The sequence below is a fragment of the Oratosquilla oratoria genome, chromosome 36 (assembly GCF_046742065.1).
Source record: "Oratosquilla oratoria isolate Oo_2021 chromosome 36, ASM4674206v1, whole genome shotgun sequence".
NCBI classification, from domain to species: Eukaryota; Metazoa; Arthropoda; class Malacostraca; order Stomatopoda; family Squillidae; genus Oratosquilla; species Oratosquilla oratoria.
The window spans coordinates 32,312,217-32,327,172 of NC_134812.1; the positions used below are offsets into that span (position 1 = coordinate 32,312,217).

Consider the following 14,956-nt stretch of genomic DNA (forward strand, 5'->3'; position numbering starts at 1 on the left):
ACGCACTTTGATGATATTGTTCTAGCTGCCGCCAAGCGATTTTATTCGTCTGAGGAGGGTGAGGCGTCATAACTTAGTAAAGGAATTGTAATTTATATAATAATCTCGTTCATACTTGAAAGCTATTTTCCTTTAATTTAGGCTATTTGTATTATTTGAGGCCTTTGTTCAGCAGTGGACTGGCTAGTTGATTGATTGATCGATCAATCAATCAACCAACCAACCCCCCTCCTTCGGTGGTGAAAAGGTTAACCTTAAACCTATCTTATATGTGCCCGTATAGATTCAAGAGGTCTGGTTAACCCCCACAGCTTCTCTTGCCGTAGGCTGAGACGGTGGAGGTTTCTGTGCCTGCGCACATATTTGTGTATTTACCTCGTTCAACTTTATAGGATTGAATCAGTGCCGTAACTCCACGCTTTTATGTATTTGTTTCTTTGATTTCATTTTTTTTTCTGTTACAGTTCGCTTTCTTTGCAGATTTTTTGTGTGTCAGGATTGTGTGTGTGTGTGTGTGTGTGTGATTTTCCATTGTCTGATCTCGTTTGTTTCGTGATTCATATTCTGCCAAATTCGTGGAAAATGCTGTGACCTTACACACGCACGCACGAACGCACACACACAAACGTGTGTGTGTGTGTGTGTGTGTGTGTCAGATGTATTATACAAGAAAGATACAAGTGTAATGACTATCAAACCAAAGACTTTTCCGTGAGGTTCACGTGATACTCATGCTGTTACCAGCATAATCATGCTGCTACCAGCATAATCATGCCGTTACCAGCATAATTCGTGGACGTGAACTCCGGCTGTGTGGGCATCATGTGGCACGTTTCCCTGATGCCACTCACTCCCAGGGGATATTTGCCTCCATAAGAGACACCAACCCTCGACGGAGGAGGAGGCGAAGAAGGGGATGTCCCATAGAATCTATGGCTGGGACAAGTCGATCAAACCTGTTGGGAGTCGTTTGGATTAGGAAGGCTGGGTGTCTGCATGGGAGCTGGCTCCGGGAGTGAAGCGACGACCTCCCCCCATCCCACACACACATGGAGTATGCTGTCAATTGATATGTGATGGTACTACTCTCGTAGGGCCCTGTATAAACAACTATCATAGAAAAAGGTGAGGAGCCCACGTCAGGAGGCGCTGAGTAGCCGTGGCAGAAGCAGTCACCTTTGCCCAATGCACTAGGACTGTTGGGACAGGTAGCAGTCATTGCTAATACCTGCCTCTAAAGTCTAAACTATTCTAGTTAATGAATATGTATGGAAAACTGTTTCTTGGCGTTGTTTACACATTTTCTTTGTCCCCTTTGTTTACGTGGTTGCGCGTGAGGAAGTGAATGTTTATGTAAGTGTATGCACGTGCTCGACAAATTATAAAGAATTCAGTTTGTGTTGGTCCAGACTAGGCGAAACACGCACACACATTTATACAGAGAGAAAGAGAGAGAGAGAGAGAGAGAGAGCAGCCAAGGTCAAGTCTCGCTTACAAAACACAAATATTATATATGGAAAAAAAATTAAGAGGTTTGAAGGACATTCAAAAAATATTTTCTATACGTATTAATTCGTGGAACAGTATGGGGGAAAATAGGCGAGTCAAACAACACAAGTGAACTCAAAGGTAAAATGTTTTTACCCATGGAAGAATAGAGACGGGACCCCACGAATATAGATATGATCCTATACACTACATTACGGGGATCATAAAATACAAGTCATGTATTAAGGAACTCAGAAGTACGACCAAGAACAGGACATTCCCGCCCCCACACAGGGCCACCTCATGACAGGAAATGACCCTCGCGTTTGCCAATGTAAGGCACCCCTGACACTGTTACATGTACTAGTTAAATATCAGATTTACATAACATTCCGCAACAGTAATCTACGTTGTCATGTACCCTTTCAAACGGTAATGACTCAACACCAAATCATGCGCGACAAAACACCAATGCCTCGGCCACTCCACAGGAAGAAAAAAAAAAAACAGGACTGTTAACGAAAAGCCCTCGACTAACTAAACCAGCTCGGTAACGGCTTAAGATTGTTCGCAAAGATAGAAGAGTTTCTAAACTACAGTCCATGATAATGATGACAAAAAAAAAAAAAAAAAATGCACGCGCGCTTACACGGGGCGCCCAACTATGGTAGAGTTTCCAATTTTGGCGGATCTTGCATCGCTCCCCCAGGGGATAGCCCGGTGGTCATGCAGTGTATGTTGAAGGCTAAAGACGTTCCCTTCACTTGGTCTCCATCTGTCATGATGAAGGTCTGTTGGGGATCCTCTCGGGTCTCGACTTCGACTGTGGTTCTGGCGAAGTCTTAGTGGTTCCTCTTCTTCGATCTCGCGTTCTTGTCACTTTTGTGTCGTTAAAGTTGTAAGAGTCTTGGACTTGGGGTTAACCCCAAGCATAGTCACTATTATTTCACCTTAGAGGTTCGTATGAGTTTCGAATTAGAATTTTAGAGAAAAAAAATCTTTGCTGCGCGACGATTCCGTCATACAATTAATTTCGCTGAACAAATTGATTTTTTTTTTTTTTTTTTTTTATACTTAACAATTTAGCCTGGACAAATATTCTGTACTTGACCGAATGTGTGTGTGTGTGTAATTATTATTTATTTATTATTTATTTATTTATTTATTTATTTATTTATTGCTCTTCGGTGTTGTCAGTCAGTTAGCTAACCAGCTTCACTTTCCTTGGAGTTTGTGTCATATGGTCTTCAAACCAGGCGCCAGATTTTCATTATTCATATTAGTTCATACGCGCACACAGACACACGAACACGCGCACGGACGGTCTCCCGGACGCGTTGAGCCGGTCCGGAACCCTCCCTCCTTCCGGCATCGCGGCCATCCGTCATGATAACCGGCAGCTTAGCGGTTAGAGCGTCCGCGTAGTGTCGGGAGGTCGAATCCTTCATAGTGTGTGTGGCGCGTGATTGTGTGTGTGTGTGTGTGTGGCGTGTGTGTGTGTGGTGTGTGTGTGTGTGTGTGTGTGTGTGTGTGTGTGTGTGTATTCTCGGGGCAGTGAGCTCAGAGCTCATTATTTGCCGATCTCTGGGTAGGTCTGAGACCACTCACACACCACACACCGTGTGTGTGTATAAGAACGCAAGGATTGGAATGCTTTCCCATACTTGTTTAATCTCGCACAGGTGTTGTTAGAGATTTATTTCCCTGTCCCCTCTCCTTCCCTCCCATTCCATCTCCTTCCCCTCCCCTTCCCCCCTTTCCGTCCACTTCCCCCCCTCTCCCTCTCCTCCCCTTTTCTTCCCTTTCCCTGTTTTCCTACCCTCCCCCTCTCCTTTCCTCCGTATGGGATATTAATTGAATGATTTTTACACAGCCACTGTTTTTAAAGAAGTTATTGACACCCCTACCGACCAGAGTCACGCAACATTCTTTATGATAACAGACTAATTTAAAAGAATGCTGACAACGGCTTCGGTATGATATCTTCCCTTAAGATAGACGCGCTGGTTAATGCTGAAGAAATACTCCCTTCTCCTTTCCCTCATTTTCCTTTCTTTCTCCAATCTTCCCTCCCCTTTCCTTCCCAAATCTCCCCTCCCGTTTAACGTTCCTTTCCCTCGCTCTCTCCTTTTTACTTTCCTTTCCTTCCCCAATCTTCCCTTCCCTAATCTTCCCTCCCCTTTCCTTCCCTTTACCGTTCCTTTCTCGCTATCTCATTTTCCATTCCTTTCCTTCCCCAGTCTTCCCTTCCTTAATCTTCTCTTCCCTTTCCTTTCCTTCCCTAATCTCCCCTTTCCTTTCTCCTTTTCTTTTGTATTTGACCCTTTCCCTCCCTGTACTTCCCCCGTACTCCCTCTTCACATAGCGACCATCTAATCCCCACCCACCCCTCCTCCTTCTTCCCCCTCCCCCGAGGTTGCCAACACGCATTCTGGCGCTCCTGCTGGGGTTGATCAAGGTGTTGTAGCTAGGGTGACCAGCACCCACAATGCGAGTTCGTGTTTGCGAGTTCAGAGAAAAGGTTGTTATATTGTGTGTGTGTGTGTGTGTGTGTGTGTGTGTGTGTGTGCGTGCGTGCGTGCGTGTGCGCTCTGGAATATGTTTCGTGAATGTATTTAGTGTTGTAATGTTTACATATATTAATAGCAACAGTAGTAGTAGTAGTAGTAGTAACAACAGTTGTAGTCACAATAACATGTAGAGTATACAGTATAGACAATAGTATTTGTGTGTAGTGAGGATAATTATTGCCTCGAATTGACTGGAAACCCGCAGCCCCTGGGTCCGTCTATAAAATTGTCTAGTAGTGTCAGAAATTTGTCAGCAATAACCAGCGTTTTCGTTCTTAGGGATAGTACTGAACCGAAGAAGTGGAGCGATATAAGTAGTACAGGATTTTTTTTTTTTTTTTTTTTTTTTTTTTTAAATCCACGAAAGGATGATGAGTGACTCTGATACATAGGGGCGTCACAAGTTGCTAAAACATGGATTTTTATAAAGATATGCCGATGTCATTTCACACAGGAATCTCCTTGGACTATCCCTGTGTTATATCAGTGAGACTATTCCTATATCACTAGTTTATAATATAATGAGAGCAGTCGCCAGTTATCAACTCCCCTAATGTGAAAAGACTGACACAAAATAAAAATTAATGAATTGCGATCATGGGTTTGGTTGAGAAACCCTCAGGACCACGCCTCCATATGGAGGTGAGGATGTTGGCCGGTTTTTAGAAGACAGGCGGCAGGGAGATGCTCCTCTTTGCTGTCAGTCTTGCAGGCACCCGTCGTTGGCGCCTATTCAGTGTAATTTGTTTTTATGTAAGCTGAGGGTTGGTGTAAGTAGTAGTGGGACATGTTTTGAAAAAATACTTATGTGATGTTTGTGTTGGCTTGTAATGTATTAGCGTCAGTCACTGATGTTTGTTTTGTGTTTCATGTATACCTGCATACATGTGTGTGTACATGTATGTGTTTGTGTGTAAAAAATAAGTAGAGTTGTAGTTTTCATTTAAATATTTTACCCACAGCTACATGGCGTCACATTTGAATATTTATGTATATATTTGTTTATTTATATATCTATTTTAAAGTAGATTGTGGTTATTTTTTTATTATTTTGCATCGTCCTCATTGATGGAGGAGAATTAAACTATCAAATCGGAATAAAAACATCTGGCATTAGTCAAAGGAAAAAAATTAGATGACCCATAATTACCTGGTGGACCTCAACAGGTTATGTTTAACCTGCATTAGTAGATTAAAAGAATAATAGTAATATATAAGAAGAGATAAATAAAAAGTTCCTCCTCCACTCTCCCCCTTCACTAGCTCCTCCTCTTCTTCCACAATACCTTTCCTCTCTTTCTCGTCCTCTTCTTCCGCAATACCTTTCCTCTCTTCCTCCTCCTCTTCTTCCTCAATACCTTTCCTCTCTTCCTCCTCCTCTTCTTCCGTAATACCTTTCCTCTCTTCCTCCTCTTCTTCCTGTACCTCTTCATCCCCCTCTTCTTCCCCATCATCTTTCTTCTTTTCTCCCTCATATCTTACCCTCTCTTCATCCTCCCTTTTTGCCTCCCCTTCTCTTTCTTCCTTTCCTCTTCTGCCTCCATTTCCCCTCCTATCCCTTCTCTGTCAGCCTCCCCTTTCCGGTCCGCCTCTCCTTCCCCCAACCACCTTTCCTTCCTCATCCGCCTCCCCTTCCCTTTTCCATCTTCCCCTCCCATTTTCCACTTCCCCCTTCACCTTCCACCCCCTTCCCTTTCCTCGTCATCTTATTCATCATCATCATCCACTTCCTCCTCTCTCATCCTTTTACTTGTCCTTTGCATTCTCATCCCTTCCCTCATCCTTTTCCCCTCCCTTCTGAGAGAAACACAGGGAAGGATGATAAACCATATTTACATTTACCATAAGAGTTAGGAATATTTCACACCATGGAGAAACTTAGTTGTCACCAAAAATTCAGTATTCATCAAATCCACATGGAAATGATAAGTGCAGCCTTTTGGCACTGATCAGAAACCCGCAGACCCACATTAGTTTGCAACAGCCCTCAGGTCTTCCCATAGAACTCTCTGTTCCAGTCTGGAGACCAGGTGCCAGCCAGTCCTGGCCGCAACTCCTTGAGGAGGTGTGGTTGATTATGTCCACCTGGTCTCGACGCCGGAGCTTGGATGACTGTGATCCGTCTTCTTGGGGTGGACTGTTTCTGTTACCTCGGGGGCAGGGGTCTTCTGCAAGAGAGACCAGGGGCAAGGGATCCCATAGATCTCTCTGGGAAGAAACGTTGGACTGCTAACTCGTGTTGCATCAATGTGGGAACTCGGTGTCACCATCCAGTAGGAGGAAGAGGGTAGCAGTTGACGGTTGTTAGCTCTTCTTATGTTAAAAAGTAGAGAAGTGAAGGTTGAAGTCAATAAGGGGAGATCTTGCATCTGGTCAGGGAACAGAGTGCCAATATCTTGGGGAAAGATTCGAATATTAGCAGTGGGGAGAGGATTCTCTTAGATATGTCTTAGAAGACCACCACAAGCAGGTAATTGTCACTTGTTACATAAGTATTAGTTGAATGAGAAAATAGTACACTGCAGTGAAAGCTTTGTAACAAATTAGACAAGTAAGGATATAAATTTGTTTAAAGATTATTCATCTCCATTCTCAGAAACGAGGGTGAGGAGTTGTTTTTGGTTTTGTAACAACTGTAGACCTATTATGTACTGTGTATTTTATGAGCACTGTAGGAAATAGAATTCATGGAAGAATTTTGAGAATTGCTATTTTTTATATTTTTTATTTTATTTTTTTAACTCTTAAGTATTTCTTTAGTAATTTTTACTGTATACTTTGGACATATTGTTCTTTTTTCTATAGCTGGGCATTTTATTTCAGGTGGAAATCGGCTGAGAATTTGTGCGCAAGTGGTGGTGGTGGGCCATCCACAGTACAGGCTTTGGCAGTGAGCTGTGGTGGCATTGTAACAGGAAGTACAACCATAGTTCAAGGTGAAGGACCAAACATGCGCCTTGTAAGCTCTGTGTCGGCATGTCCGCTTGGGTCCAATACTTCCTGCTTGCCTGCCTTCAACCCCAACACCAACAGCCTTACTCCGCAGCACCAGCACCTGTCAACGTCACTACACTTCCCTTCCTCTCCTGCCTTTGTCCCAGATGCTTGTGGACCAAATGGATCTCCCTCGCCATATGCTGAGACTCACACAACCGTCGGACCCATAGATGAATTGACGTCAAGCTCACAGTCAGTTCATGTATCTCAGCTGGATGGAGATGTTAGATCAAGGTAAGATGATGTAAAACTATTTTTGTCAGGGGAAGTAACAAGCTTTATAGATATAACTTTGAGAAAATGTCATACATATCACAAGAGGCATTGTCACCCTTTATAAGGAGGTGGCCAAGTTAAATTGTAAACCCATCCCACACCCCTCCAAAAACCCATTTATAGTCTCTCCCATCTTAGCACCTCATTGATGAAGGGTCATCCCTGAACCCTGCCACACTGCTTGGTCCAAAGGCAGTGCACCAAAACACAGTGCTTCCACAGTAGGTCCTGACAGCTGGAGCTTATTTCTCCCACCACTCCATTATATGACAAACCTTCCACTCCCACCCCACCCTGAAAATCCACTAAAGAAATTTATGGAGCAAACAAGATCATTCATTTGAGCCATGTCATTTCCTCTCCATTTACAAACAGTGTCCATTCACTCCTATCTTTTGCCAGACAGACATTCCACTTGCATCCATTGCCCCCCTTCAACCTGTCCATCCACATCTTTCTTGATCTTCCACTCAAATTCACTTCATGCACTTCTTATTCCCACAATCATTTTTGCTGGTCTCTTCTCAGTTATTCTTACCATACACCTAAACCATCTCAGCATTCTGTGATCATCTGCCAGCTCTTTCTGCCCCTGCTCTCTACCTCACCTCTACATTTCTCACTCCATCTGTCCTCATAAATTTAGACAAATGAAATGTGAGATCCATACACTAGTTGAATAATAATTTTATTACAGTATTTGGAGTCTTGGCTGTCCAAAGAGACATAACCCTATCATCACAGTAGTAATACCCCCACAACAGAATAAGATAAGGGAGCGTTGAAAAAATAAAATGATAAAAAGCACTACCCTGCTAAAGAGGTTACTCAAAATTGCCTTTACCTTTTCATTATACAGTTGGTTCTTTAGAAAAACTAAATAATTTGTCATTATCCAAAATAAATCCATTATGAGCAGCACTATATCAATTGGTTTGATAAGAAATTATGGATACTGATTTTATGATATATAAAAGGAACAGGTGCATATGATGTGATGAGTAGGTTCAGGTTTGGGTTTTTGACTTGTTCACTGGCTTGGATGAGATAGTCATAGCAGAAATTAGTAACAGAAATACATACATATACATATACCAAAGGCTTTTTCCCCCTATACGAGGGGTAGCCAAAAAGAAAAAGGCATAGAAACCATTCCCACCCATTCCATTTCCGATATATTCCACTCCCCTCCACCCTCCTCCCTCCCTCCCATCTTGGCACCTCCTGGATGATGGGTCATCCCTGCATCCTGTCCACTGCCCTGGGTCATTTGTCATTATCCAAAATAAATCTATTATGAGCATCACTATATCAATTGGTTTGATAAAAAATTATGGATACTAATTTTATGATATAATAGTAATGAAAGAGGAACAGGTGCATATGATGTGATGAGTGGGTTCAGGTTTGGGTTTTTGACTTAGTTCACTGTGGCTTGGATGAGATAATCGTAGCAGAAATTAGTAGTAGAAATATGTACATAATATACTTCGTTATATCTTATGGAGGTAAATAAGGGTGATGGATGGGGGTTTTCTTGAAAGTAAAAATTTAGGCAACAATGAATGGTTAATATTTGAATGGATCTTTGAAGGATATATAGTGTGGGGAAAACTGTTGAATGGATATGGGATGGATGAAGGATGGGTGTATGCCTTGATAAGGCAGCCCTTCTTATAAAGGGGAAAGGGCCTTTTGGTGTATATATTGTATACATATTGAATTGGTGTTTAAACAGGTGCTTATCAGAGAAATAAATAATATTGAGGGACTTGATTAACCTCATGAATATGATGACACCTACATATTTGTCATGAGCCACAAGTTAGGTACAAGAGAATGCTGTTGTTGGCTTCCTGATTATATCTATTTTATTGTAGCTGAGTGACCTGCATATTCTCTGAACAGGCTTGACCACATTTTCTGTGATGTTACATTTATTCAAGGTGAAAACAAATACAACAGCAGTAATGTGCATATTGTGATGCATCATCATACATCAGGCAACCTGATGTGCACTTAATATTAGCTGTAATTGTGATAATTGTTGCCTTAAGTTTCATTGACTGGAAACTCAGCCCTGCAGTGGCTGACAACAGTCCTTGGGCCCTTGCATAGATCTCTCTGGTAAGAAAATGTTGTATTAGTGTGGAACAACTTTTTATTACTGTCTCATAGTAGTAGGAAGGGAACAGTCACTAGTTATCAGCTTTCATTATGTAAAAAAAGGTGGAGGAAGTACCGTCAAAGTTGATAGAAATATTGGGCCTGATCAGCAGACTGGGTGTCAGTCCTTCAAGAATGAACCTCCAGATGTAGCTGAGGGTGTTGAATGGTTTTGAAGATGGTTACAAGGAAAATAATTGTATGATGTCCATATTAGAGGATCACCTTTTGCCAGTTTACTTCATGGGTCTCTTAAATGAATTAAATTGTATTATTATTAGTTATTGTTATATTCTTGGCTCCAGGGGGAGTGGAGTATGTGGGGATGAAATGGGTGGGAGTGAATTTATGCCTTTGACTTTAGCTACCTCCCTTGTAAGGGAGAAAAAGCCCTTGGTATATGTATGTATGTATGTATTATTTTCCTTGTGCTGGGGTATTACTCCCCGTCTTCTCCTTTTATGCATGGGGGGACGAAGAGGGGGGTCGCCGATTTAATGAAGCGGCCTTGCTGTGGATGTGCTGTGCCTTGCGACACTGCCTCTGACCCAGGGCAGTGGACAAGGTGCAGGGATGACCCGTCATCCAGGATGTGCTAAATAAAAGGGAGGGTGGAGGAAGTGGAGTGTATTTAGGGATGGAATGGGTGGGAATGATTTTATGCCTTTTTCTTTTTGGCTACCTCTCTTGTACATACATACATATACCAAGGCTTTTTCCCCCTTCCAAGGGAGGTAGCCAAAAAGGGAAAGGCATAAAAACACTCCCACCCATTTCATCCCTAAATACACTCCACACCCCTCCCACCTTCCCTCTCATCTGAGCACCTCCTGGATGACGGGCCATCCCCGCACCCTGCCCACCGCCCTGGGTCAGAAGCAGTGTCGCAAGACACAGCACATCCACAGCAAGGCCGCTTCATTTAATCGGCGACCCCCCCTCTCCGTCCCCCCTTGCATATAAGGAGAGGACGGGGAGAAATCCCTTCGGGCTGCGTCAAAATTTACTCACACATACTACCCCTCTTGTAAGGGGGAAAAAGCCTTGGTATATGTATGCATGTATGAGTGCTGACAACTGATAACTGCTCCACTCCTACAACTACTATAATCCAATGACATAGAAATAGTCTACTAGTACAGAGAAATCTGTGAAAGGCCCAAGAATCATTTCCAGTTGGTGAAACTTGAGGGAACAATTATTATTGTTCTTAATTCTCTGCTGTACCACTCCTAGGACATTTTTTCTCTTGCTTTTGTGTTGGGGGGGATAATATCATCATCATATTCCCATGCATGTCATACTGGGGATTCACCTTTATGCATGTTTCTTTTACAAAGAGTCAAAACATGTTTTAGTTGGCCACTCCTCCATTACAAGGGGGGTAAAGACCATTGGAATATTTATATTGTTATTTTGAACATCTGTATTTGTTTTACTTCCAGTAGCCCATGCTCCAGTCCAAAACCAAGTCCGAGGTTAATTTTGCGGGAAGCATCATGCGATAGCAGCGAAGACAAACTACTTCAGAATGATACAATAGGATCATTTTCTCGAGAAGGGAGCCTTGATCAGTCCTTCAGTGATCATCTGGACCAACAGCCCAATGAAAAATTGGTAAGTCTTCTGTACTTAACATTTTTATGAAATATTCTGCATTTTATTCAGATTTAATGTAACAAGATTTTAAGGAAAGAAAAGGGACCATTGATGGGTACCTACTTGTGGTGGTCCTGCAAGATGGACAGTAGAGCTATTTATTTTCAAAATCCATTCATCCCCTTTACCTCCATCAGGAGTTGCATCCCTGAGGGGCTGACACTCTATTAGTGTCACCTGTATTCCCTTTTTAAATATGGAAAGCTGACAATCAGCAACTGCTCCCCTTCTATTACTTTCATAGAAATTACCAAACCAATACAACATTGACAACAGGTCAAAGTCTCTTCCCAGATAGGTCTGTGGGAAGCGACCAAAAACTGTTGCCAGCTGCTGTAGGGATGCAAGTTTTCCATTAAATGAAACTAGGCAACAACTACTATCATTATTAATGTTATTGATAATAAAGGGCAGGAGACAGGGATGACCCTTCATCCATGAGTAGCTAAGATGAGAAGGAAATGGTGGATAATGGAAGGGAGTAGAATGAATGGAAGTGCATGCATGCTTTGGCTGACCACCTCCCATGCAACAGGGAAGAAGCCCTTGGTATGTAGATTGCTAGGTAGATTATCATGAAGGGAAGAAAACATATTACTTCTTTGTACTCTTATTTCCAGGACTCTACGAGTCGGTCGTCAGAATCTTGTAGATCTTTGGAGACTGGAAGAGGTCTAGGGCCAGGTGAGTCATCGTAAAGTATATGTTTAATTGGGGAACTTTGTTCATCTGCATATGGACTCCATTATTATAGGAGCAATTGGGAGCATATGCTATTGTATTTGATGATTTGGGTCATTTTCCATGACTTGTTCTTGCACACCAATTCCAAATCTACCTAGCACCTTTTGGTGGTATTCTTAAAAAAGTAATATATTTCATCATGTAAATCTTATACAAGTCCTTGGAAGGGAAAGATTTATATAAGGAAAGCTCTCTCTTTTTTGTGGTGGTATTTAAAAAAATTATAAAAATCTTTCCCATCCAAGGATTTATATAAGGAAAGAATTTTTTTAAGAATACCACAGTCTGTATTTGCTTCCTTTACTACCTCATCCATATACACATATCCATGGGTGCACAATATGTAAGTGGATGGAGTGGTATATACTATACAAATACCATAGGCATTTTCCACCTTACAAAGGAGTTAGTCAAAGTCAAAGGCACAAATACATTCCCACCCGTTTCATCCCCACATACTCCTCTCCCATTCACCACCCTCTCTCCCTCTTTTCTTGGCTGCTCTTGGATGATGGGTCACCCCCTGCCTCTCATCCACTGTCCTGGGTTAGAAGCAATACAGGAAGACATAGCACATCCACAGCAAGGCCACTTCATTTAATTGGTGCCCCCCCCCTCCATTTCCTCATGCAGAAAAGGAGAAGTCAGAGAAATCCCTTCAGGCTGCATCAAAATATCATTCACACATACTCCCTCAAACCCCCCTCCCCTACACAGCATCACAGCATCATACCATTCTCCACCTTGGGAGTTTTTTAGGTTTCCAAAATATTTATTATGTTCCTTACATAATTTTGATTAAATATTAGAACTTGTTCTCATCTCCAATGGACTACACATGTAATTCTGTATATATATATTTTTTTCAGACATTGGAACAAACAATGGAATACCATCAAAAGACCGAGATAGGAAAGAATCACGAGACTCAAAATCAAGTGACAAAAAGAGCAAGAAGGCCTGGTACAGTATGCTCAGTCCCACATATAAAAGCAGATCGGAGGACCTTAAAAGACTATTTAAGGATTTGCCATCTGATGAACGACTAATAGTTGGTGAGTTGAGCAGTATTTTATACATTTTGTTTTTAATGTGGAAAGTTTTTACAGATATATTTTTCTTCTTGATGTTTTTTTGTGTCTGTATTTCTGTGTAATTCCTAGTTGTAGAATGTGTACAGAGTTTTGGGAGGAATGTAAATGTAGTGGTAATAGGGAATCTCATTGCAAGAGTAAAAGATGAGCCAGTAAATGTAACAAGGTGCAATCGTCTTACAGAAAATACAGAACACCTTACCTTATACTGCCTCACTCAAATTTTACCAAGACATCAGTAGAATGTCTCCACCTTGAGTGATTTGTGGCTAGTCCATTGGCCATTGCCAGTTCTTAGGAGCATGGGCCCTGTAAGAGAGATCTGGGGGAGTGGATTGATTGTCATGACCATTCAGTATAAGAGAAATCAATGATATGACATAAGTAAATTAGGTACCATTTCCAATATACAGTGTGAAAATTCCACTAATATGACAATCACCCTGGGGTAAATAATATAACTTCAAAATGCATACCTTGCCACAAATTTATCTGGGATATATGATGTACAGGCTGTAGTAAAAAAGTAACTGTCCCACCTCTTATATGTTCCCTTGAAACTATTCTTTACCACTTCTGACTCTACTTCTGGATTCCTCTGTGGTGTTGGTGGTGGGAAGGATGGAAGATTTCTGCCACAATGTTTCCCATGCATGTCATAAATGGCAACTAAGTGATCACCACGTAAATGAAGTGGTAGGGAATAAACCAGCTTAGGTTGTCAGGCCATGCCGTAGATGTGCTATGTCTTGCTGCATTGCTTCTGACCTAGAGAGTATGTGTGTGTGTGTGGGGGGGGGTGCTTCATCCACAAGGAGCTAAGATAAAAGGGAAACAAATGAGTGTAGCATGGGTGAGGGTTGGGCGTATGCTTTGTCTGGTTACCTTCCATATAAGGGGGAAGAAGCCTTTAGGTACATAGACGGATGCTATCCAATGATTCAGATGCAATGAGACGATTTTGTGGGTTGTGGAAGTGACCTGAGCACCCCCTCCCATCTCCTACCTACGTATTTAAGCTTCTCTGTCACTCATTATACAAGAATTCATTACGTGCCTGTCTCAAATGGAATATAATGGCTTGTATCTTTAGGGCCTCTTGTTTTTGCTTGAACATGTTTTTCCATTTATACATGGCATTATCTATTAGATGTACTGTGTCTTGCTGCATTGCTTCTGACTCAGGACAGTGGACGAGATGCAGGGATGACCAGTCATCCAGGAAGAGCCAAGAAAAGAGTGGGGGAGAGACGGCGAATGGGAGTGGAGTATGTGGGGATGAAATGGATGGGAATGGATTTATGCCTTTGACTTTGGCTACTTCCCTTGTAAGGGGGAAAAAGCCCTTTGTGTATTACATATTATCTAGTGCATATGTATGTATTTTTTCCTGAATTCTAATAAACATCTGAGGAGGAAGATTGTCAGTTGTATTTTATAGAAAAGTTGTGCCAAAGCAGTATTGATTTACAAATGAACCAGCCTTACTGTGGATGTGCTGTGTCTTGCTGCATTTTTCTGATCCAGGGCAGTGGATGGGATACAGCGATGACCTGTCATCCATGAGGAGCTAAGATTAAATGGAATAAAAGGTGGTGGATGGTAGTGGTTACTTGCCTTTTGACTGCTACCTCCCTCGTAAGGGGGATAAAGCCCGTGGTATATAGATAGATAATTGAAATTTTTTCGTAAAATACTTTTTTAAGTAAGAATCTTATGCAGATGACTTAAATTTATTTTCAGATTACTCATGTGCTCTCCAAAAGGATATTCTTGTGCATGGAAGGCTCTACGTTACACCCAACTTTTTTTGCTTCTATTCAAAAATATTTGGATGGGAGACTGTGGTAAGTACAGTTCAATTTAGTTATTGTATAATATAGAATATGCTGTAGTATTAAGGTATGAAAGATTATTCTTTGATTGTTTATGCATGCTTGTACTTTCTTAAAATCATGCCCT

General features: G+C 41.8%; 1 protein-coding gene across 5 annotated transcripts in view; it reads left to right on the forward strand.

Annotated features, from left to right (window-relative positions):
- LOC143018935 (protein Aster-B-like) overlaps nucleotides 1-14,956 on the forward strand; it is a 146,636-nt gene that overhangs the window by 69,648 nt on the left and 62,032 nt on the right. For 4 of the 5 annotated variants that reach the window (XM_076174528.1, XM_076174532.1, XM_076174530.1 and 1 more), the window contains exons 2-6: nucleotides 6,882-7,289; nucleotides 10,943-11,114; nucleotides 11,777-11,840; nucleotides 12,770-12,955; nucleotides 14,738-14,841. In XM_076174528.1, the coding sequence (XP_076030643.1) occupies nucleotides 6,882-7,289; nucleotides 10,943-11,114; nucleotides 11,777-11,840; nucleotides 12,770-12,955; nucleotides 14,738-14,841 (934 nt within the window). The remainder of the gene's footprint in view (nucleotides 1-6,881; nucleotides 7,290-10,942; nucleotides 11,115-11,776; nucleotides 11,841-12,769; nucleotides 12,956-14,737; nucleotides 14,842-14,956) is intronic. The other variant, XM_076174529.1, reaches the window with a different exon arrangement.